This window comes from Ovis canadensis, chromosome 3, assembly GCF_042477335.2.
Source record: "Ovis canadensis isolate MfBH-ARS-UI-01 breed Bighorn chromosome 3, ARS-UI_OviCan_v2, whole genome shotgun sequence".
Taxonomy (NCBI): domain Eukaryota; kingdom Metazoa; phylum Chordata; class Mammalia; order Artiodactyla; family Bovidae; genus Ovis; species Ovis canadensis.
The window spans coordinates 144,304,775-144,326,621 of NC_091247.1; the positions used below are offsets into that span (position 1 = coordinate 144,304,775).

At 49.9% G+C, this 21,847-nt stretch overlaps 2 protein-coding genes across 3 annotated transcripts in view; one reads left to right on the plus strand and one right to left on the minus strand.

The window, feature by feature from the left end:
* Positions 1–2,726: 2,726 nt before the first annotated feature.
* On the minus strand, positions 2,727–8,576 carry TMEM106C (transmembrane protein 106C). The gene is made up of 8 exons (XM_069580892.1): positions 8,120–8,576; positions 7,426–7,637; positions 6,247–6,310; positions 5,583–5,742; positions 5,353–5,493; positions 4,869–4,918; positions 4,355–4,408; positions 2,727–3,492 (listed from the first exon to the last, which is right to left on the minus strand). Exons 2-8 carry the CDS (start codon positions 7,607–7,609, stop codon positions 3,396–3,398), a joined length of 750 nt encoding a protein of 249 aa, XP_069436993.1. The 5' UTR covers positions 7,610–7,637; positions 8,120–8,576; the 3' UTR covers positions 2,727–3,395.
* Positions 8,577–18,460: 9,884 nt separating this feature from the next.
* Positions 18,461–21,847, plus strand: part of VDR (vitamin D receptor) — a 106,629-nt gene continuing 103,242 nt past the window's right edge. The window contains exon 1 of one of the 2 annotated variants that reach the window (XM_069580894.1): positions 18,461–19,007. The gene's annotated coding sequence lies outside the window, so the exon portion shown is untranslated. The remainder of the gene's footprint in view (positions 19,008–21,847) is intronic. The other variant, XM_069580897.1, reaches the window with a different exon arrangement.

The window sequence follows — 21,847 nt, forward strand, 5'->3', positions numbered from 1 at the left end:
AGACTGATTCTTTCAATAATTTGTTTCACATCTGGGGCTAGAAACCCTAGCAGGACAGTTGACCTAGAGGTCTCAGGGACCCTACTTTGGGGTAACTAGTGTTGCAGAACAGATAGTGGAGGTATACTGTAGCCTGTAAGGGACCTGGTATTGTTGGCATATAATTGTGAATAGTGTTCTTGTGGTTTGGGACCTAACCAAACCTATAAGCTTTTACATAGCAAAGGAAACCAACCACAAACAAAACAAAAAGACAACTTATGGACTGAGAGTAAATACTTGCAAATGATGAAACTGACAAGGGCTTAAGTTCCAAATTACACAAACAGCTCATACAATTAAATAACAACAACAAAAAAACAACCCAACTGGAAAAATAGGCAGAAGACCTAAATAGATATTTCTCCAAAGAAGACATACATGTGCCCAATAGACACATGAAAAGATACTCAACATCATTATTAGAGAAATATAAATCAAAACTACAAAGAGGTACCACCTCACACTGGTCAGAATGGCCACCATTAACAAGTCTACAAAGAATAAACGTGGAAGAGGGTGTGGAGAAAAGGGAACCCTCCTACACTGTTGGTGGGAACGTAAATTGGTACAGCCACTATGGAAGACATTATGCAAGTTCTTCAGAAAAATGGAAATAGAGTAGCAATTGATCCAGCAATCCCACTCCTGGGCAAATGGCCAGACAAAACTGTAACTCCAAAAGATACATGCACCCCTATGCTCACAGCAGCACTATTCACAGCAGCCAAGACACGGAAATGACCTACATGCCCATCAACAGATCAACGGATAAAGAAGGTGTGTGTGTGTGTATATATATATATATATATCACATGGAATACATGGCAATATTACTCAGCCATACAAAAGAACAAAATCATGCCATTTGCAGCAACACGGAGGGACCCAGAAATTAAATGAAGTAAGTCAGAAAGACAAATACCGTATATCACGTATATGTGGAGTCTAAGGTACAACACAAATGAACTTACGAAACAGAAGACAAGACTCACAGACGTAGAAAACAGACTTGCGGGTGAGAAGGAGGAGGGAAGGAGGGGGAAGGAACCATTGGATTAAGGTGCAAACAGTTACATATAGGATGGATAAACAATAAGGTTCTATGGCATAGCACAGGGAACTAAAGTCAACATCCTGTGATCAAACAGAATGGGAAAGAATATGAAAAAAAGTATATATATATATGTATATATTTAACTGAATCACTGTGCTGCACAGCAGATATTAACACAAATAGTAAATCGACTATATTTTAACAAAATTTTAAAAAGCAATGCATTCCTTCCAAATCTCAATCCAGTACAAAGGTGATGGCAGTGACAGCTGAGCCAACCACTTCCTCTATTTGGGCATTGCTAAGAGCAAATTCTGTATGCATTCGTTCAAGTACTAACAGAGAGCATGACACAACTACTCAGAGCATCTCACAGTGCAGGATGGGATACTGAGGCTATAAAAAGACATGACAGTTTATAGTGTCCTTAGATCAGGCTTATTCCTTTATGTTTAAAAATGTAACTGCTCTCATTTGAATATTAGAGTTGCATTTAAAGACAACGTTGAGGTGCAGGAAATGCTACCGAGGCACATGGTCACAAAAAGTTACTCAAAACTGAAGTACCAATAGGAGTAGCTTTTTGAGAATCACGTGAAAAATATGCTGGAGGCTGTTTGGAAAATGGAAAAAGAAGAAATGAAGCAATATGAACATCTTCAAGTATTTAGGGCATGTTCTCAAAACTGGTGCACTTGCGCCTCCATACAAGTCATGTTTCATCGTTTACACATAGAACAGTCATCACCATCATGTACATGCAGACCGTTCGACTCAGGTTAACAGGGAAACTCAGCTTTTGAGTTACACAGTCGTGGTCAGAATCAGCCAAACAGCCAGGAAATTTAGCCTCAGTCTGAAGACTCAGAGTGCAAAAATCATTAATACTGAAAATCAAGCTATGGGAATGGGGGCCAAAAAAACAGACCCCCAGCCACCACCTACTGCTGTTAGGTATTTCCTGAAGCACCAGAGCACATGAAGGAGCCGGAGCCTATCTTAGTTCAGCTCTGAAACCAGCTACTCAAGCTTCCCCCAGAGGCCCTGCCATCCTGGGGCTGGAGCCTGCTTGGCAGTGGCCCAGAGGATGGAGAAGTTCAAGAAACTTGCAACTTGACACCACGTCCTCTTAATCAGCAAGTTACTCTTCAGACGGTAAAGAATCTGCCTGCAGTGCGCCTGCAGTGCGGGAGACCCAGGTTCGATCCCTGGGTTGGGAAGATCCTCTGGAGAAGGAAATGGCAACCACTCCAGTATTCTTGCCTGGAGAATCCCATGGACAGAGGATCCTGGTGGGCGATGGTCCATGGGGTCGCAAAGTCGGACAGGACTGAGCGACTAACACTACTATTCCTCCTCAGAGAAGCAGCTTCTCACTTCTCAGGCACCACTGCGCTACCTCTTCCAACCTCCAGGGGGCACTAAAACAGCGCTAGGACAGCCTGTCACCACCAGAGGAGGACGCACAAGAGCAAGGCTTCCCTGGTAGGAGGCTGCTTTCCGTGACAGGAGCTCACAACAGGGCTTCTCTTCCCTCCCCATCCTGTGCTGATCCACTGCGCAGGCAACTGTTCTACAGTCCCCCAGAGGTGCCCACTTGAGACATCCAGGAAATCAGAGGAGACACAGATCAATCAAAAGCAGGGTTTATTTATTTTCTTTTTAACCAAACTCCCCAATCCATGTTCCAGCCAATGGATGGAGGATAAATTACAACCCACATAGACTCTTAGTAAAAACAATTTTAACTTTCTACAGAAAAAAAAAAAAAAGTTTTTTTTTTAAAATAAAGTTCCTAGGCATTTGCAAACAGATGAAAAACTTTTGAAAAACTTTCACAGGTTGAATGTTCTGTGCTTTCTTCGTCAATATATTCAAATGCTCCCTCCCTGCTGCCTCTTCTGTGAAGAGGCCCCTTCTGCAGCTATACTGGCAGTCCTAGTTCCGTATCATTGTGTCGTCTGATAACCTAGAACCGTGGTAGGATTTCAATTTGTAACGGCACCCCGCCCCCCCCTCCCAAACAGCTGAAAAGATCTCAGCCAAACTCTTCAAACCTTCTTTGAGTGCCTGCTATTGGCTTGGCATCAGCTGGGCGCTAGGCAGTGAGTGGTCCTGCTGGTTCTGGGAAAGGCCAGTGGTGCTACGGGGAGGACGCTTCCTCCCAAGTGGCTGGGGACTGAGAGAACCAGTTTCTCCTCTGGTTCTACCACTTGGGGCAGGTACAGGGCTCAGGTCCTGGGAAGAGAAGCTGTGTCTCCTCTGACAGGTGCTGCCATGGAAGAACAGAGGGCAGTTTCTAAACGGCTGTGGAATTTACTCCACAATCCACATAGTGATGTGTCTCCAAGGAGCTCTGGGTCACGTGGCCAATGTACGAAATCTTCACTGAAGTTCTAGGGAAAAGGAAACCGAGAAGAATTAATTCTGTTTCTGAGACAAATTAAGTAAGAGAGATTGCCCAAATAAATTCTTGCAAGCTCAGGCGGTAACACACAGGTCTCAGACGCATGTCTTCATGGTTACACAACCAGGAAGTCAGAGGATCTTTTCATATCCCCAGAGACACTGTGCCCTGAGATGACCTTCTAAATAAATAGTTCTCAGCTGGGGACATTTTTACCCCACAGGGAACTTTTGGCAGTGTCTAGACATTTGGGGTTGTTACAGCTGAGCGGGGGAGGAGGTAAGCCTCTAGCAGGTAAGGGCCAGGGATGCGGTCAAACATCCTACAATGCACAGAACAGCCCCTCACAACAAAGAACCGTCTGGCCCAAAATGTCATCAGTGCCAAGGCTAAAAAACCCTGCTCTAAACCGTCATAGTTCAAATGTCTGCAGCAGACCCTTGTCACTTGCAAATTTAATTGTCATGGTTCTAAAAATAACCCTACAGGTCCATGACATGTCGTAATTTGCGTGGTCAGAGAGTAAGTCTGGCTGGATGCCCTGGGCTTACGCCTTGAGAAAGCTTTTCTCCTCTTTACCAGTCCCATGAGGATTCTAAAGTGATCACACAACTGGACCCCATCTCATGGAGAAAATTCTTTATCTAACTGCTTCCTGTGAGTCTGGTGACTGGTGACAGGGACCTGGACACTGCATCTCAAGGACAGCAAGGCTCTGCCGTGACTATGCCCACAGTGCATCCGGCATAACCTCTTTGCCTTGTGGGTCCCACAGGCTCTCTCGAGCAAAGCTGGCCAGCTCACGTGGCCCGCCAGTCCGGGCCCTGGGCACAAGGAAATGAGCAACATACCGAATGAAGACCACTATGTTGTGCGCTCCAATATAGGGTAGCGTGCAGAAGAAGCTGCCAAACAACAGACAGAGGAATGGTCAGTTTAGGTGAATCAGCAGGAATGCTGAGCTACCCTGTCAAACTGAGGAGCAGCCAGCCCCATCTGGGTGCTTCCCCTACCCCACACCCGCCCTCCTGGCCTAAGCACTGTCCCGGCTCACTGGTTCCAGGTCCCCACAGTGTCCTTCCAGCCTCCCACATCACTATCTTCTTGGTTTTTGTTTTTTTTTTTAATGCCCATCACAAAATGCTGGAGTTTGGAAATATTTCTAGTGACCTAATGTTCTCTTTTCAGAAATCTGAGCACTTGAGTCATATATCAAATACCACATCCTCCAAAAAAATCTCAAGATAGCGAACCCACAGGCTAAAAGGCTGGAACTTTAGGCAGGACCAGCTCCCCTCAACTGAGCTCAACTCTGAACCCCTTTCATCCCATAAAACGCACACATATAGAGAACACTGTCCTTACTACACATAGGAATATGGTCCTCCCATCTCGGCATTCACGGTAAAATTCACCTGAAAACAAGACACAGAATCAGTCTGTGGCCGGGCAAGCTTGACATAGAATGGTTCTATTACTAGCAACCCAAGAACCTGAGCACATTCTTGTATCACACATAAAATACTTCCCCCAGATTGTCACTAATCCTAAGGCCATGAGCCTCTAACAAAACTTCCCACCTCTTCCCTTTTGAGAGGTCAATGGGCCCCAGATCATCCTAAGGCCTCTTCTTGATTGTTGGTGAATTGTTTTTTCCTACATATTCTTGCTTCCGTAACACTTAATTCTTAGCTGATTTTTTTCCCCTAATATTTCATAACTACAGAGCCTGTCAGTTCTTCCTCATCAGCTAGTTCCTACCAGCAGAAATGAGGAGAGGGAGAGGAAAGGAGTGAGGCCACAGTGTTTCACTGGCCCAGCGGGGCCAGGCTCCTAAAACCAGGCATACCAGGTGTTCGCTCCGAGGTGGAATGAGGGAGATGTTAGTCGTCGTGTACGACCCAACCACGGTGTTCATGTACTGAACCTCACTGGACAGGCTGGTCACCGCCACAGAGTAGAAGTTGGAGTTTCTAATTTTCAGGGTGGCCTGCATCAGTGCAAGTGAGGGAACACAGTAAGTGTCCTGGGTACAAGACTTGCAGGTGCACGACCCAGGAAGGGCGGCCCTAATCTTACCGTGATGGCGAGGCTGACAAGGGACCTCTGCTCATTAAATGTGACTTTCACCACTTTGATGCCATCGTCATCCACGAGGACTGAATGTGGAAACAGGAAGAAAACCACCAAACCAGACACCAGGAGGCAGAGCAGGATAGAGAGAAGGACATACTGCTTCCTGCAAATGACAAAGCACACAACCAAGGCAGGGAGTCAGATATCAAGGCCCAACGAGTTGAGATAAAATGCAAATCCGGGAATGAGGAGGGGAGGGATGAGAAAGTGCACAGGGCCAGGAATCGCAAACCAGGCAAGAAGGCGTAGAGCGGGAGAAGCCTTTCAAAGCCCTCTGAATGCTGTCTGCAATCTGGGAAAAGAAGCTGATGAGAGGAGCTGTGTGGACACAAACATCTCTTCCCCTGCCAGGACACCCTCTTCTCCAATTCCTCCCAATTCAGCTCCTTCACTTGAGCCTCGGCCCTCAGAGTGTTTCTAGCTTCACGTTTCCTTCCCCAAACTGCGATGAGGGCAGAGACATCTTGCTTAAGCAAAAAGTATTAAAGGAAGTGGGGAATTTTACAAGAACAGATAACATTTTCAAAAACTGAACTGGCATTCATACACAGAAAAAGAGGACTAGGGACTGCTGCAGGTATTAACAGGCGAGACTCAGATGACTCACGTTCTCTGAGGACGCAACCGCTGATCGCTGTGAGGGATCAAAGCCACCAACTCATTAACTTGCTCTAAAAAAGAAACAATTGACAATTTTGGTAAAATAAATCCAACATGTGACAGTACTTTCCTTCACATACGCAGAAGCCTGCCACAACATACACTTGTCCGGGATTATTTGTTTCTAAGATTCCCGTTTCACATTTTGGGTCTCATGAACAAGAAACAAATAAATCTGTAGAGAGGGCTACAAATTACAAAACATCTATCGGTGCTGCCAGAGCGCTGACTCGGAAGCTGAGAAATCTAGGATCTCGGGACTTCCCTGAAGGTTCAGTGACTTAGACTGGGTGCTCCCAGCGCAGGGGGCCCAGGTTCTGCCCCTGGTCAGGGAACGAGATTCCACATGCCACAATTAAAGATGCTGCATGCCGCAACTGAGACCCGGAGCAACCAGATAAATATTAAGAAGAAGAAGAAATCTCAGATCTTGTTCTGGCTTTACCGCCTGGCCTTGAGCTGAGGCATGGTTATGAACTGCTGTCTAGCCTTAGGTAAGTCATTACCTCTCTAGGCCATTGTGTCCTCATCTATAATATGAAGGCTTTGGATTGAATGATTTCTAAGGTTTTTATCAGCTTTAAACCTCTGTGACCCTTCATCTAAACTGCTAAGACTTTTTGAGAGCCAACTGAGTGATAGATAATTCTGTACCCGATCCAGGCTCCAGTCTGGGGCATGCTTTTTCTCCCCCGACTTGACATTTTATTTTTTCAGACCTTAGGTTGTTAATGATTCACTATCTGCTTCCTTGAATAGAAGCTTCCAAGATGGTGTCTGTTCCTCCTCCCCCACAAAGCCATGCCAGGCCCTGAGTGTCAGCAATGAAGAAACGTAGGTCAAACTGCAGAATGTAGAGCAAACCACGTGTTCCAACCCAAGGAAACAACAAATAGAGGAGCGAAAGTGAAGAGAAGTAAGGCTTTCAAATATCGGGAAACCCAGAGAAGCTGTGGAACCTGCCCAAGTTTATCAATCCAGCGGAGCTGGCTCCTGCTCAGGGCATGGTCTATGACCGTGGCACTGCTGGAAGGAAAAAAGTCCAGTCTGGGAGAGGGGGAGTCATGTGGGCATCCTGGCACTCTCCTTGAGGAATCATCTTCTACCGTGATCACCAAAGACTCACCTGGAATGTAGCCTGTCCCCTGACACGTGAGACAGGTAATGCTATCTCGCCCGGTGAACTCCACATAGGGGAACTGAGCAATAGCCTCCTGCTGCTCCCGTTCGGCCAGAGAATCCTCAGTGTCATCTGCTTTCCGTCGCTTGCTGAAAGGCCGGTGAGCATAGATGGAATGAGGGGACCCCATGGCCAGGACGTGCGCCTTGTGTCATGTCCTAGGATGCAAAGAGGCAAGGGAGTGCGTGTTACTGGCTGTGCACCTCTATGAGAAAAGTGTAACACAAAAATGACCAAATTCCCTTCCCGAGTGTGGTCCCGAACACCTGCACAACTTCTAGCAGGCCCCTCATTTTCTACCAGGGCTCCCTAACCCACCACTCTCGACACACAGCCTGGGGGAACAGGGGCCGCATTCGCCAATCTGCCCAGCTCCTCATCGCCCCGGGCATCGGGGCAACCCAGCTCCTACGAACTCCAGGCTCACCCCTCCTGTCTGCTACTTGCAAACTCTGGGTCTTGCTGGGAAAAAACCTTCCCGGACAAACAACAAGCCCCAAATTAATAACAGGCCTCAGAGAGTCCCACTCTCTTCCGCCCCCAGCTCCAGGAGGCGGGCTCAGTTCACGCCCCTTGTCAAAAAGAGCGCTCCGAGCCCACCAGAGTCGCCCAGGCGGGAGCGAACGCCGAAGACCCCGACCTGCAGGACACGAACTCCCGGCAGCTCCTCTCCGGGCCGGACGTCGCTGCCACCCGCCGGATCCCGCAGGTTTACCTGCCTCTCGGGTGTTTAGAGCTGCACGCCCTCGGTGCGCATGCACTCGGTGCGCAAGCCGGCTCGGGACGCCGGCGTGAGCGCGCGTGCGCCCTTCGAAGCCCAGCTGGCGGCGCCGATAGAGGGCAGCAGAGAGGAGAGTGGGGTGGGGTGGGGAGCAGCGCCTCTCGGGGGTTGAAGCTGGTGGACCGGTGGAGATGCTCCGCGGTCGGCAGAAACACCGGGAAAGGTTCCAGTGAAGGTTCGAATGAAGGTTCCAGATGAACAGAGAGGCGGAAGGCGCTGGCAGACAAAACCATTCTCAGCTAGTCTTTGAGCACAGGAGTTGTGAAGATGCTGAGAGTAGAAAGATGCATCGCTGAACCTGCCCTCAACCTGCTTCAGGGCGTCCCCAGCCCTAGAGACAGACAGAACAGACACACACACACACACACACATACACACACACACCATGCGCATGATGGGTTAGAGGACACTTTTTTAAGAGCGAGTTTCTCTGTAGAGACTGCCTGGTTGACCTTCGCCTGCCGCAGAAGCAGATGTTGCTGCTGCTGCTGCTGCTGCTGCTGCTGCTGCTGCTGCTGCTAAGTCGCTTCAGTCGTGTCCGACTCTGTGCGACCCCATGGACAGCAGCCCACCAGGCTCCTCTGTCCCTGGGATTCTCCAGGCAAGAATACTGGAGTGGGTTGCCATTTCCTTCTCCGAAGCAGACGTTAACCATATGAAATTATGAAGATGATGCTGGGGAGAGCAGAGATTCTGAACTGGGGGCATGCCCTGCAATGGGGAGTGAAAATAGCGACCTGTGAGCTCCGTGCCGCCTCCATCCCTCTCGTCTCCTTCTCTTGTGAGGAAGGCTGATGTCCCTGCTGCTCTCTAGCCACCTGCCAACTACTGGTCACAGTCAGCCCACAGAACATTTAGAGTGAGAAATGTTAAAGAAAAACACTGAGGGGCACACTGAAGACAGTAAGGCAGACTTTATTCAAGGAAGGGATACAGTGATAGGTGTAGGACTGCTGCTACCAGTGGGGTCTTGCCATGGGGCAGAGAGACTGGGCTCAAGTCTGAATACAGCAGGGCAAGTGGGAACTTAGAGCCAAGGAGCAGGTGAGGGTCAGTGGATGGAAAATTACTAAGAGACAGCATCATGGGTAAGGGGAATCCTGGCCAAACAGACCTAACAGGATTCTTGCTAAAGACAGGCCATGGTGATTAGACATCACCTGGGGGCTGGAGGAGGACAAGGAATCCAATCAGATATGGAAGGTGATCCAATTTTGAGGGCCTGGGATTCCTGCTAAGGTGACTTATCAGGTGGTGTTGGTTTAGATGCTAAGTCATGTCTGACTCTTGCAACCCCATGGACTGTAGCCTGCTAGGCTCCTCTGTCCATGGGATTCTCCAGGCAAGAATACTGGAGTGGGTTGCCATTTCCTTCTCCAGAGGATCTTCCTGACCTGGGAACTGAACCCGTGTCTTCTGCATTTCAGGCAGATTCTTTACTGACTGAGCTATGAAGGAAGCCCTGATTTATCAGGGTTCATGCTAAAACTGGATTTTATAATAAGTGCACAGATGGACCTGGGAAAAGATTCAGGAACCTGACCAAACAACAAGGAGCCATTGCTCCTCTTTTTCCATTTCTGGCCCACACCTTCTCCTTCATGAAATTGTTCTTCACTTCTCTCCTTCCAAGCTCTACACCGGTTTACATTCCTTGTTTACACAATTCTGATTTCGTTGGAGGTAGCAGTATGTTCAGTGAAAAATACATTTCCCCGCCTTACTTGCCATGTGACACAGTTTGAGTCAATGAGATGCGTGAGACCTCCAGGAAAGCTCCTTATAAGGGATGAAGATTCAACTGGTACTTTGACTTTATTCTTCCTGTTTGGAGTTTGGACTTGATGTTGGAGATGGGGCAGCCATCTCTTCTGCCCATGAGGGAAGAAGTGTGCGCTAAGGAAGGCTGCGTAGAGGGATTAAAAGAGCTCAGGTGGCTGATGACATTTGGACTACCTTCCTTCTGACTTTTCATTACATGAAAAAAATAACCACCCCCACCTCTACAGATTGTGGTGTGTGTGTGTATGTCTTTCTCATAGTGGGGTGCAGTCTTAAAAGATACAGACATGGAGCTGGTTGAGGTGAAAGCCTCGATTTTCACAAGGCAGTCTGACTGCTTTACCCAAACACCATGTAGGCCACCCTTAGGCTTCTATCATCTTCTAACATCTGCCCTCAGGTCACAGGCCTTTAGAGAGAGGGAGGCCCTTTGCCTGTCTGAGGCCCATCTTCCAAGTTCAGTTTTCCTATCTGAAGACCCCCTTTCACAGGGAATTCACCTGGGGCATCTGAAGCGCCCATCCTTCAGTCACATGGGGCCTCACTTTGTGGCTTCGCTGGAAGCCTGCCAAGGGCAAGCGGCAGTGAGCCTAATGCCCGCACTATGGACGGACACTGCCGAGGGAATCCAGGCTGTCCTAGGAGCAGGGAGGGTGAGGAAGGTAGCAGAAGAGAAGGTCAGGGGGAGATTGAGGGCTGTGGATGCTTCGTAAAGGAAGGGAGACAGGCTAAGGGCTTGGGCCCATGTGAGGAAACCGGTGCTCAGGTTGCTGGGGAATAGAAAGGGGGTCTAGGGGGCTAACCAGCAGAGCCCCTGAGGCTTTCTGACAGTCTGTTGTCTGGGACAGACTGTACCCTCCTATTCCTCCTTGTCTCCCCAGCACCCAGCTCAAAGCCGGGTGTGTGGTAGGCCCTCAATAAATGCCTGCGGAATGACCTCACCTGGAGCCTGGCCTGCACTGCCTGGGGGAGCAGTCTCAGCATCCGCCGCAGCCATCCGGGTGGCTGTTTTAATGGGGCAGCACATTCCTGAAGAGCCACCCATCACTTCTCACCTGTGCCTGGCTTCCAAGGTTGTCTGAGCATCCGGTTATGAGCAGTGAGGTTACGGCAGACGTGAGCTCACCGGGGCTCTTGGTGGTGTCGGGGGGGGGGGGGCGGTGTGTGGAGTGGAGTGGGACCAACCAGAGATCCCTGCCCCCCCAGTCCCTTGGTTTCTCCATGTGCATCACATACCCCTGCCCCACAGGCTGAGGGGAGTCATGCGTCGAGTGGCTGCGGTCCTGAAAGGCCTTGCGCAGGAGGAAAGTGAGCGCTTAAAGCTGGCGGAGTTCTTCAGGGTCTTTCTTCATCCTGTGCCCTTTGTTAATTCACACAGTGGAGACAACTTACCGTTGTTGTTTAGTCACTAAGTCCTGTTTGACTCTGTGACCCCATAGATTGTAGCCCACCAGGCTTCTCTGTCCATGGGACTTCCCAGGTGAGAATACTGGAGCGGGTTGCCATTCCCTTCTCCAGGGGATCTTCCTGACCCAGGGATGGAGCACGCATCTCCTGCATTACAGGTGGGTTCTTTACTGCTGAACCACCAGGAAAGTCCAAAGAAAATTTGCTTGCTGTTAAAAATACAGACCGGAACCAGACATGCCGTTGCCTTGTTCCGTATACATTCCAAAGAGATTTGGGGACTCACTAGAGTGTAGAGAGAGACTGCTGCAGACACTGTGGCCACAGGCAGATTTAAGGGGCACACAACCCGTTTAACTTAAGGATTCTGCGTTTATTCCAGCTCAGAGATTTCAGTGTGCAGAGCTCTGGCGCATGTGTTGTTCAGATAAAGAGAAATAATAGGCCCTGCCCTCCAAGATTCCAGGTCCAGTTCTAGTGAAACGGAGCAGGACTGTATGGTCTTTGTCCTGCCCCCCATATCCTCTGCCTGCCTTTTGCCTGTGGAAAACTTTAGTCAAAAAATAAGTTCAATCAGAGAAGTGAGAAATGCTGGAACAAAGGAAAACAATCAAAGGAACCTAAATAATAATAATGTGCTCCTTAAGCATAGTCAAGGACCTTTAGTTCTTTCTCAAGGGCTATAGATAATATTCTGAGCTGTCTTATATATACCAAAACCCCAGATGGAGAAGATAACTCCATGATGACCAGACTGTACCCAGGACATGAGCTGCCATAATTCTAAGAACTGACCACAAAGAAACGGGAACAAACTGACCCTGGAACTGAAGATTAACTGTACCTAAAACAATCAAGATGATGCTTGTCAGACCACTGATGACCAATTTAAAGATGACTCTTAGAGATGACTGTGCTACTTCTGCACATAGCCCCCCACCCCCACCCCCTGTCTATAAAAGCTCTCACCCCCTGCTTGTTAGGGGCAGTGGCAGGGGGGCAGTCAGCCTTTGGACAGATGTCTACAAACTTCCCCTTGCCCAACCCCCAGTTGCCAGCATCTGAAATAAAGCAAACTGTCCTTTCCACCAACCCGGCCTGTTTATTGGCTTTTGAGCGATGAGCAGCTGGATCCACCATACAAATTCCTTTCGGTAACGCTAGGAAGGTCTAGAGGGAGAAGAGGGAGAAGATGGTCCCTTGCCTTTAAGAACCTCTTCTAGCAGTGGAGCATTTTGCCACTTACCTGGCACTTATTTAGATGGGAAGCAGCTGTTATTTCCATTTTAGGCTGAGTCCGGGAGGCTGCCTGCCCTAGCCGTAGTGGTAAGGTCAGAACTGGATCAAGAGTGTTCTGCTATACTTTACTGTGCTATATCCTATGAAGAATGGTCACAGGAAGTAGGTTTACAGGCCTGTTCTAGGAAGAGAAGTGACCCAGAGGGTGCTTGTATGCAAAAGGGATCTGGGGGCGAGGGGGCTTCCCTGTGTGCTGAGCCCACAGCAGCTGGAGGCAGGGAGCTCTGCCTAGAGAGCTCTTCCCACCTTGATGGGAAGACAGTGGGGATGCAGAGGCTTGTGCTTTCAAGGAACTGATAATTTACCACACACCACTGAAGGTCAGCGAGGCCAGGGTCTTCTCAGCTCCATCCCCAAGGGCACAGAGGAGGCTGACTGTGGGACCCACGCTCACCTGGCTCAGGGGTGCACCCTGGGACAGCCAATAGTGTTCTGAGTGCTGTCTGCATGGGAGGTATGAGCCTTCCTCCAGAAACCCAGGTGGACAAAAGATATCCTATTGAGGCAGGAGATAAATGGGCCCAGGGTAGGTATTTACAGCTAGTTTCCTGTGTACATTTCCTGAGGAAGGAGCAGGTGGGCTCAGGGCTAGATATTTACAATCAGCCTCCTGTTTGCACTTAGAAATAAGCAACAAAAACAGGTCGAATAGCCAGGCTTTGTCTCTTGAGGACACTTGAAGATAACAGCTATGGCAGGGATGGAGAGAGGCTAAGCCCTACCTGAGTAGAAGATCAAGAGGTCACATATTTCTCATTCTTGGGGCAGCGGAGACACTGCACACGTGTGGAGAGGCTCCTTGGCCGTCGAGAAGGAAGGGTATCATCTCAGAACAAGTGATGCCGAGGTCCCTCTATAGGACTCTGGGCTGAAATCCATCTTGGAAAAAAGTTGTGCATGCGTGTTGGGGAGGGTCCTAGGGCAGGTCAGGAAAAAGAAATCAGGTAGTTGGCCAAAGATAAGCAAAGACTCCCCATATAAATGACTTAACCACCTCTTTACCGCTCTCCTTCTCAAAGAGGGACGCCCAACCTCTCTCTCTGGGTGTGTATCTCTGTGTTGCTTCTGTCTTAACTAAACAAGCTGTTTCTCTGTGTACTCTCCCATTTGTTGTGCTGTGTCTCTAATAATACACTTTTAATCTATTTTTACAGTTTTTGCCTCCTTGAGCAATGCACTTTTCAATGGAGGCAAGGGCCAGGGGAATTTTGCTTCTAGTCTCTAGCCCCTGCTGTACTGTGGCTAGGATTCCTCGTTTTCATCCAGGCTGCCCAGGTTCAATTCCTGGGCAGGGAACTAAGATCTCACTTCAAGCTACTACTCACTGCTGCTGCTTCTGCAAGATCACTATTAAAAAAGGGGGCTGGGGAACCAACCTAAATCTAACTCGGAGACCCAGACTGGCACAGAATTTAATCTCCTTGGTCATCAAGGCTTCTTCTCTTCCCCAAGATGTCTCAAGAGCCCCACAGATTTGCTTCTTAGAGTCAGGAAGCAGGGGCAGGAAGGGCCTCTCACACTCGGCCCACCATGGCATGCTTTCTCCTCCTCATCCAGCACTCCACAGGCCTCCGATTTGGGGGCTGTTAGTGCTTTCTCGGGGTCTGGGAATCATTGCTCTGCCTGGCACAGCTGATGCCCAGGGTTCAGCATGCCCAGTGCACAGGGTAGACCCAGGGCAGGGGTCTCAGAGCCTCACAGCCTTGTCAGTGGGCTTGCTTGCAGGCGGTCCTTTCAAAACCTATTGATGTCGCTTCCGGGGCTCTGAAGAGCTCTGGTACCATAGTCCTTTATGCCTCGGTGCAGAAAAGAATTCAGCGAGAGCAATGTGGTAGGTAAGAAGTGATTTATTAGAATAGGATGTTTGTCAGGCTTACAAGCAGGCAAGTGAGAAATGCTGTGTCCCAAGAACTCACTGGGCTACAGTTTTATAATCAAAGGAAAAGTGGGGGGTTTGGGGCAGGGTGGAGAACGGCCTTCTTTGTCTTTCTTGAGCAGACGGCACGTTTCCATCATCAGTTCCTCCCCTGGTCAGGCAGGGACATTTACTTGTCCCTGTATGGTCAGGCCAGGACTGTCCATATAGCACTTTGGAAAAATATTTTCAGGTTTCAGTACAATGAGGGTTTTTTATTTTGAAAAGTCACCTTTCCATAAATGATTGCTTTTTGTGTGCACAGAACCTGTCCTAGGGATCATTAACTTATTGAGCTCACTGGGCAGGATGTGGGTCTCTCGCCACCTTTGTTTATTGTTTGGGGGCATGTCCCATGCTTCTGTTGTATGGTTTTGTTGCTAAGCAAGCCTGCTTGGTTTTGTGGTTAAGCAAACCTGCTTTTTTGAGTAATCATTAACTTATCAGGGTCTCCCATATTTTTCTACTTACAGTCCCTTAATGGGATTCATGGACTTCCCAGGTGGCACAGTGGTTAAAAATCCTGCCAGTGCGGGAGACGCAGGAGATGCGGGGTTGATCCCCGAGTGGGGACAGTCCCCTGGAGAAGTGTCACACGAGTGTATGTTCCTCGGTTTTTGTCTCGTCACAACAAAGATTCGGAGTGATGGATATTAAAGCCCCCTAGGCGTGTCACAGCTCTTGGGTCTTGGATAGACCATGTTATAGCTCTTAGGTCTTGAATGGACCATGTTATAGCTCTTAGACAAATCAGTGTTATAGCTCAGTGTTACAGCTCTATTTTATTTAGAAGATAGCAGGAAAATCCATCTTTGAGGCGTGAGGACACGTCGATCCAAAGACAAGAGAAGAGCGCCCCAGCGTGCGGGGTGGGGGTGGGAAGAGAGAGAGAGAGCTGGCTTTGGCTCCTCTATTTATACGTTTCTCTCTCCCTGGGCCTGTCCTGTGGAAACTGGGCAGCCAGGAGTGTTGTTTGTTTTACCTGAGGTCCTCATTCCGGTCCTCGGACCTTCTTTTGCTCCATTTTCGCAGGCTTTTCCCTTCCTTGTCTTTTAGCCAATGCCATTTTGGACTCCTTTTCCCTATTCTACCTACCTAACAGAAGAAAACAGCAACCCACTCCAGTATTCATGCCTGGGAAATTCCACGGATAAAGGAGCAAAGAGTCAGAGACGGCTGAGCACACACGCAGCCAGGCAGTGGGGTTAACTGATCACCTATTTTGTCCCTTCATTCTGCCCCTATCACTTTCCCCAACTGATGCAGGCTCCAGCTCTCCCTGCCCTCCCCTTGTTTTTCCTTTCTCTCTCCCAACAGCACCTCAGGGACACCTAGTATTATCTCTCTCAGCTCAATCACTGAGCCACTGATGAAAGACAGATTAAGGAATAGTCTTAAAGCAGTCTTTTAAGAAAGCTTCTACCCCACAGAAATCAAAGAGCCCCAAAGGGCTGATATCTAAATGGAACAGGGGACAGAAATACAGGGAAAACCAAAACACAAACGGACATCTTAAAAGGCACACAAAGCTAGACTCTCTTGTAGGGGGACTTGCAGATGAAGGAGACAAATGCCCGCCCCTGAAGCCTATTGACAACTGTCCCCGGGATCTATGTAATGGCTGTGGGGGCCTTGATCCTTATAACTGCCAAAGTCCCTCCACTGACGATGACCTGAGATGAGCACTCTCTAAGTCACATTGATGTGTGTGCTATCCACACGTAATGTAAACTCCATGGCCCTCCCTCCCCTCTGGGAATTGACACCCCTAAGCAACGCCACCCCCTAAGAAAGTGATAGGAATAAGGAAGCCCCAGAGAGAGCCTGAGGGCAGGAGGCAGAGATGGACTCCAAGAGGTCCTTAGAGAAACAAAATCCACATCCAACCCCATCCTGAAAGCCAACTGTCTGAAAAAGCTCTGGGTGTCTTCCCTCCTGTCGACTTAAAAAATTATCACAACCTAAAAGTTATGACTTTATTATATGCTTTATTCGGTGGGGATTTTTAGGACTCAAAACCCAGGAGGCAGCATCTCAAGTAACCCTGAGAGAACTGCTCCAAGGAGGCAAGGGGAGGAGACAGATCATATAGAAGTTTTGCTAAGGATTGGTAGTTTGGACTTCAGAAGATTATTGTTAATTGAAGAAAATCAGATATCCCAAGTTAAGGAAATTAGTGCTTTTCTAAGTATGGGAGGATGCAAGAGTCTGGGCTCACTGAAATTCATTTCATAAGCATCCCAGCTATCCTGGGCCAGTATCCTCTGTTTTTTCACATCCTGAGCTCCCTTGGGGCTCACCGTAGGGAGTGTCTGCAGTCCTGATGTCTGCAGGATCACAGGGATTCTCCTCCTTCCTGAGTGCCCTTAGGGCTCTCGCCAGTCACATTGGAGGGCTGCGACTGCTGATGACTATGACATCCTTGTTTACTGATAGGGCAGGAAGTGCTCCATTTCTCACTCCTCATCCCTCTATGGTTGGTGGTTGGATTCAGTCCTCCACATCTGTTGCCTAAGCAGTTGTAATAGCCTGCCTAGTAGGCTTTCTGACTTCAAAAAACATGATCGTTTACTGAGTGTCTATTACGTGTCCGGCACTGGGGTAGGCGCTACCCACACAGTCTCATCTGGTCCCCTCAACAGCTCTGCCGATGGGGCATCATTACCGCCTTTGATGGATGAGGAGTCTGCAGCTTGGAGAAGTGAATCCATGTCACCCAGCTGGAGTACACGAGCCCCTGGTGCTTGCTCTTATAGCCCACATTCCATTGGTCTAGTGGTCCTTTTCTAAATAAAATGCAGGGACTTCTCTGGTGGTCCAATGACTAAGACTCTATACTCCCAATGCAAGGGGCGTGGGTTCAATCCCTAGCCAGGGAACTAGATTCCACATGTAGCAACTAAGACTCTGCATGCTGCAACTAAAAATCCCACATGGTGCAACTAAGATAAAAGATCCTACATTGCCGCAACTAAGACCTGGCACATCCTAATTAATTAATTACCATAAATAAGATGCGAACGTGGTGGTATCATCTTGTCTCTTAAAACCTTCGGTGGCTCCTCACAGGCTGCAGGAAGAGACCCAAACCCCTTCCACAGCTTGCAAGGCCCTTCCACTCTACTGCTGCCCTCTTCCCTCTAACCGCACGCTCTGACCACAGCAGGCTATTTGTAGCTCCCTAAACATGCCGGGACTCTATGTGCTCGCTAGTTCTGCCCTCTTTGTGTGGGATAATCTTTCCTCCCTGCCCCACCCAATCCACCCCCTTTGTCCTACTCCCGGAGAGATCCCACACAGCCACCCAAGCCCAGCCCAGATGTCACTCTGAGGTCTTCTCCTGCCGCCCCCGTGCACACGCTGCTCGGCGTCAGCGCTGCTGTCTTCACATCCGCCTCTTCTCTAGCGCCTGCGCTTTCTCCATTATAACCCTCTGTTAACCAGGCTGAATGTCCTGTTAGACTGTCAATTCCGTGTGGGGAGAGGTGGCGTCTCTGGCGCCTGGAGGAGAGCCTGGCGGAGAGTAGAAGCTCCGCAGCTGTGTGTAGGATGAGGGAACGACTTAAGTGAGTACAAGGTGAGCACCTCAGGACAAGCACAGTGTCACAGTCACAGGACACGGTATGCATCCCCATCTCACGGCAGGTGCCCAGCCCCCAGTGGACGTGCAGTCAAGGGTGAGTGAATGAAGGTGAGGAGAGGAGAGAGGATGGAGCGAGGAGAGAAAAGGGAAGGTTGGATTCACAAAGCAGTTGCAGGCATAGGCACTACTTTGTTCCTTCCACCAGGGGGCGCAAGAGGCCCAGGAGCCTGGCCCTCGGTTCTTGAGGATCAGCCTTAACACCGGCAGAGGTTTGGGGTTGTTTGCTTCCACAGAAGAAGAAGGAGAAAGCAATGGCACCCCACTCCAGTCCTCTTGCCTGGCAAATCCCATGGACGGAGGAGCCTGGTAGGCTGCAGTCCATGGGGTCGCTAGGAGTCGGACACGACTGAGCGACTTCACTTTCACTTTTCACTTTCCTGCATTGGAGAAGGAAATGGCAACCCACTCCAGCGTTCTTGCCTGGAGAATCCCAGGGACGGGGGAGCCTGGTGGGCTGCCGTTTATGGGGTCGCGCAGAGTCGGACATGACTGAAGTGATTTGGCAGCAGCAGCAGCAGCAGCAGCTTCCACAGAAGGATTCAGGAGGAGCCAGGATCCGAGGAGGGGAGTCCACCCAAAGCTGAAGTGCCTCAGCAACAGGCCTGGCACTGACCGGGCCTGGCCTGCCTGGTGGGACCAGAAGGAGCCAGCTGCCCATCCTGGGATCTCCGTGCACCCAGGCGAGGCCCACCTTGGGACAGGTAGGTCCTTGCAACTGGAGTCGAGCTGGCCCAGAGCTGAGAAAGGACTCAGAGCCCTCCACTGCATGGGCCTGGGGCAGGTGGTTTTCACAGATTCCCGGACAGGAGGCAGTTCTTTAGAATTCACAGCTTTGTCTTCACACTTCTCCTGTGCTAGTAAAGGCCAGCCTTGCAGGGACTTGGGGCAGAGACAATGAGGAACAAAACACAGTCATTGCCCTCCGGGTGCCCCCTCCCTCCCTGTGAAGCCCTGCACCTGAGTGTGACCTTGGGCACCGCCTTTAACCCTTTCTGGGCCTCAGCTTCCCGATATATTGTTCAGTCACTAAGTCATGTCTAACTGCAGCACACCAGGCTTCCCTGTCCTTCACCACCTCTGGAGTTTGCTCAGACTCACGTCCACTGAGTCAGTGATGCCATCCAACCATATGTAGCATTGTTTAAATGATGAAATGAGCTAATCCATGAGACATTTCTAGATTACTGTGCATCAGGCAATAAGCATTCAGTAAACGGCAGCTATTATCAGATATTACGGTGATGGTGATTCAGTACCAACAAGCTCTTAGAAGCTTACATGGAAGGCGCGCGGGAGACTGGCCAATGCCGACAGCTTTGAATTAGCCTTGAGCATCCACCCAGCTGGTTTTTCCATGGCAAGCCTTAGGGATGGAGAAGAGAGATGAGTACTCTGTGCTCACGAGGCCTTCAGTCCTGAAACACAACACACCAAACAGATCCAGAGAGAAAACTGAGGCTCAGACCCCGTGACTGGAAGAGGCCTCAGAGATAAGTGGAGGCAAGGCAGAGAGAAGGGGTGTCCAGCCCAGGGACCTGCCACCCTATCTCTTGGGGTCCTGAGGCCACATGGCTGCATGGGCACAAGATAGCTTGGTGACTTTGGTCTAAATTAAATGCCACCAAACATTTGTGTTATAGAGAATTTTTAGTAGTTTTGGCCTCTCACCCACCCTTGTGAACAGGTGTGCAAAGGGACCAGTACAAACAGGAAGGGTGAGAGGATTGGATGGGAGGTGTCAGAGGGAGGCGAGAACACAGCCTGGGATGCTGGAGAGACGGAGGGTGAATCCAGACCGTGGTCACTGTGGCCAGGCCTGGGTTCAGCTATGCATTCTTTCTCTCTGGGCACTGGGCAGGGGTGGGGGTGGCCTCTCGAGTGATGGGGGTCATATGCTGGGAGTCGGGTCCCCTGCGTCCCGTTTCTGTCTGCTCTTGCCTCAGCTTTCTCTGCTCTATACCTTCTGCCCCTGCCACTGAGAAAGGCCCAAAGTCCCCACTCTCCTTCCAGAAGTGGTGCTTGTGCGACCTCCTGCACGAAGCCCTCCTTGATTCTGACCCTCTGCTGGGGACCATCTCTGAATTTTCATGTTAGCTTGTTTTATGTCTCATGGGGTTCTTGCCTTGCCTTTGCACGTACAGAGGTGGCACAGTACAGCACTGAGAGCATGGATTCTTGGCTCCCTGGGCCAAGATTCTGGCTCTAGCCTTTATAGTGCTATGGTGGGTGGAAGTTTCCTAACTTCTGTGTGCCTCGGTTTTCTCCTCTACAAGATGAGGAGAACAGCAGTACTTTCTGCACAGGGCTGATAGGACTTTAACATTTCATGTAAATATTTGGCCGTGTTGGGTCTTGGCACCTGTGCCTGGGTTTTCTCTAGCTGCAGTGAGCAGGCTTCTCCTTGTGGTGACTTCTCTTGTTATGGAGCAGGCCCTCAGTGGCTGTGGCCCTCGGGCTCAGCAGCTGTGGCTCGTGGGCCCTAGGGTGTGCAGGGTTCAGTAGTTGCTGCTCGCAGACTCAGTAGCTGGGGCGTATGGGCTTTGCTGCCTTGTGGCATGTGGACTCTTCCAAGACCAGGAATCGAACCCATGTCCCCAGCATTGGCAGGTGGGTTCTCAGTCACTGGACCACCAGGGAAGCCCTGATAGGGCTGTGAGCCACATTTGTAAAAGTACTTAGGCCTGGACCTCGAACGCAGGAAACGCTCTCTAAGCGTACGCTCTTGTTGTCACTGGAGGGCCTGTGCCTTACCCCCTCCTGAAGCCTGTTACTCCTTAAGGAGAGGTCCCTTTACTTAAGCTGATTTGTGTCCCTTCAGGGCCCCAGCCCAGGGCCTGGCCACCACGAGTCTTCACTGACCTTGTGTGGAATGGTGATGGGACCCGAGGGCCCTCTTGCCTGGTCTCCTGTCCCTCTGGGGCCCCCAGAGAGCCGGGCTGCCTCCGTGGCTGAGGCCCTGCCTCCCACAACCCCGCCTGAGCTCCGGCAATTTTCCCTGGCAGCTCCCACGTTCTGGACTAACTTTAGGGTTGGTTTCCAGCTGTGGTTGGATTTTTCTGTTTGAAAAATATTTTAAGCAGCTGGTGGGGAAGGGGTGGAGAGGTGGGAAAAGAATAATAAATAAGGTCATGAAAGGAAGATTGTCTACATGGTTTGGAGTGGCCTCTGCCTCCAGCATGGTCTCTGGGCTGTGCCAAGGACTGGGGAGCTTCAGGTGATTGGGGGTGGGGAGGGGACATCCTGGTGGCTTTACAGGCTGACGAGAAAGACTCTCTCTACCCTTTGCAAGCACCTCCTGTTCCTGCTTTCACGTTACTCCCTGCACAGGTTCTGACGGTGCAAGAAAGGAACAGATGGGGAAGAGCTAGTTCTGCAGCAGGCAGGCTTGAGGTTAGACCCCAAGAAGAACGTAGTATCAGAATTCATCCCAGAAACCCACTCTTACGTCACTCAAGGCTCTGTTTTCCTCCAGAACTCAACTTCCTTCTTAGCTCTTATTACACAAGACCTCAGACAGCCCCCCACCCCGTTGCTCTTCATT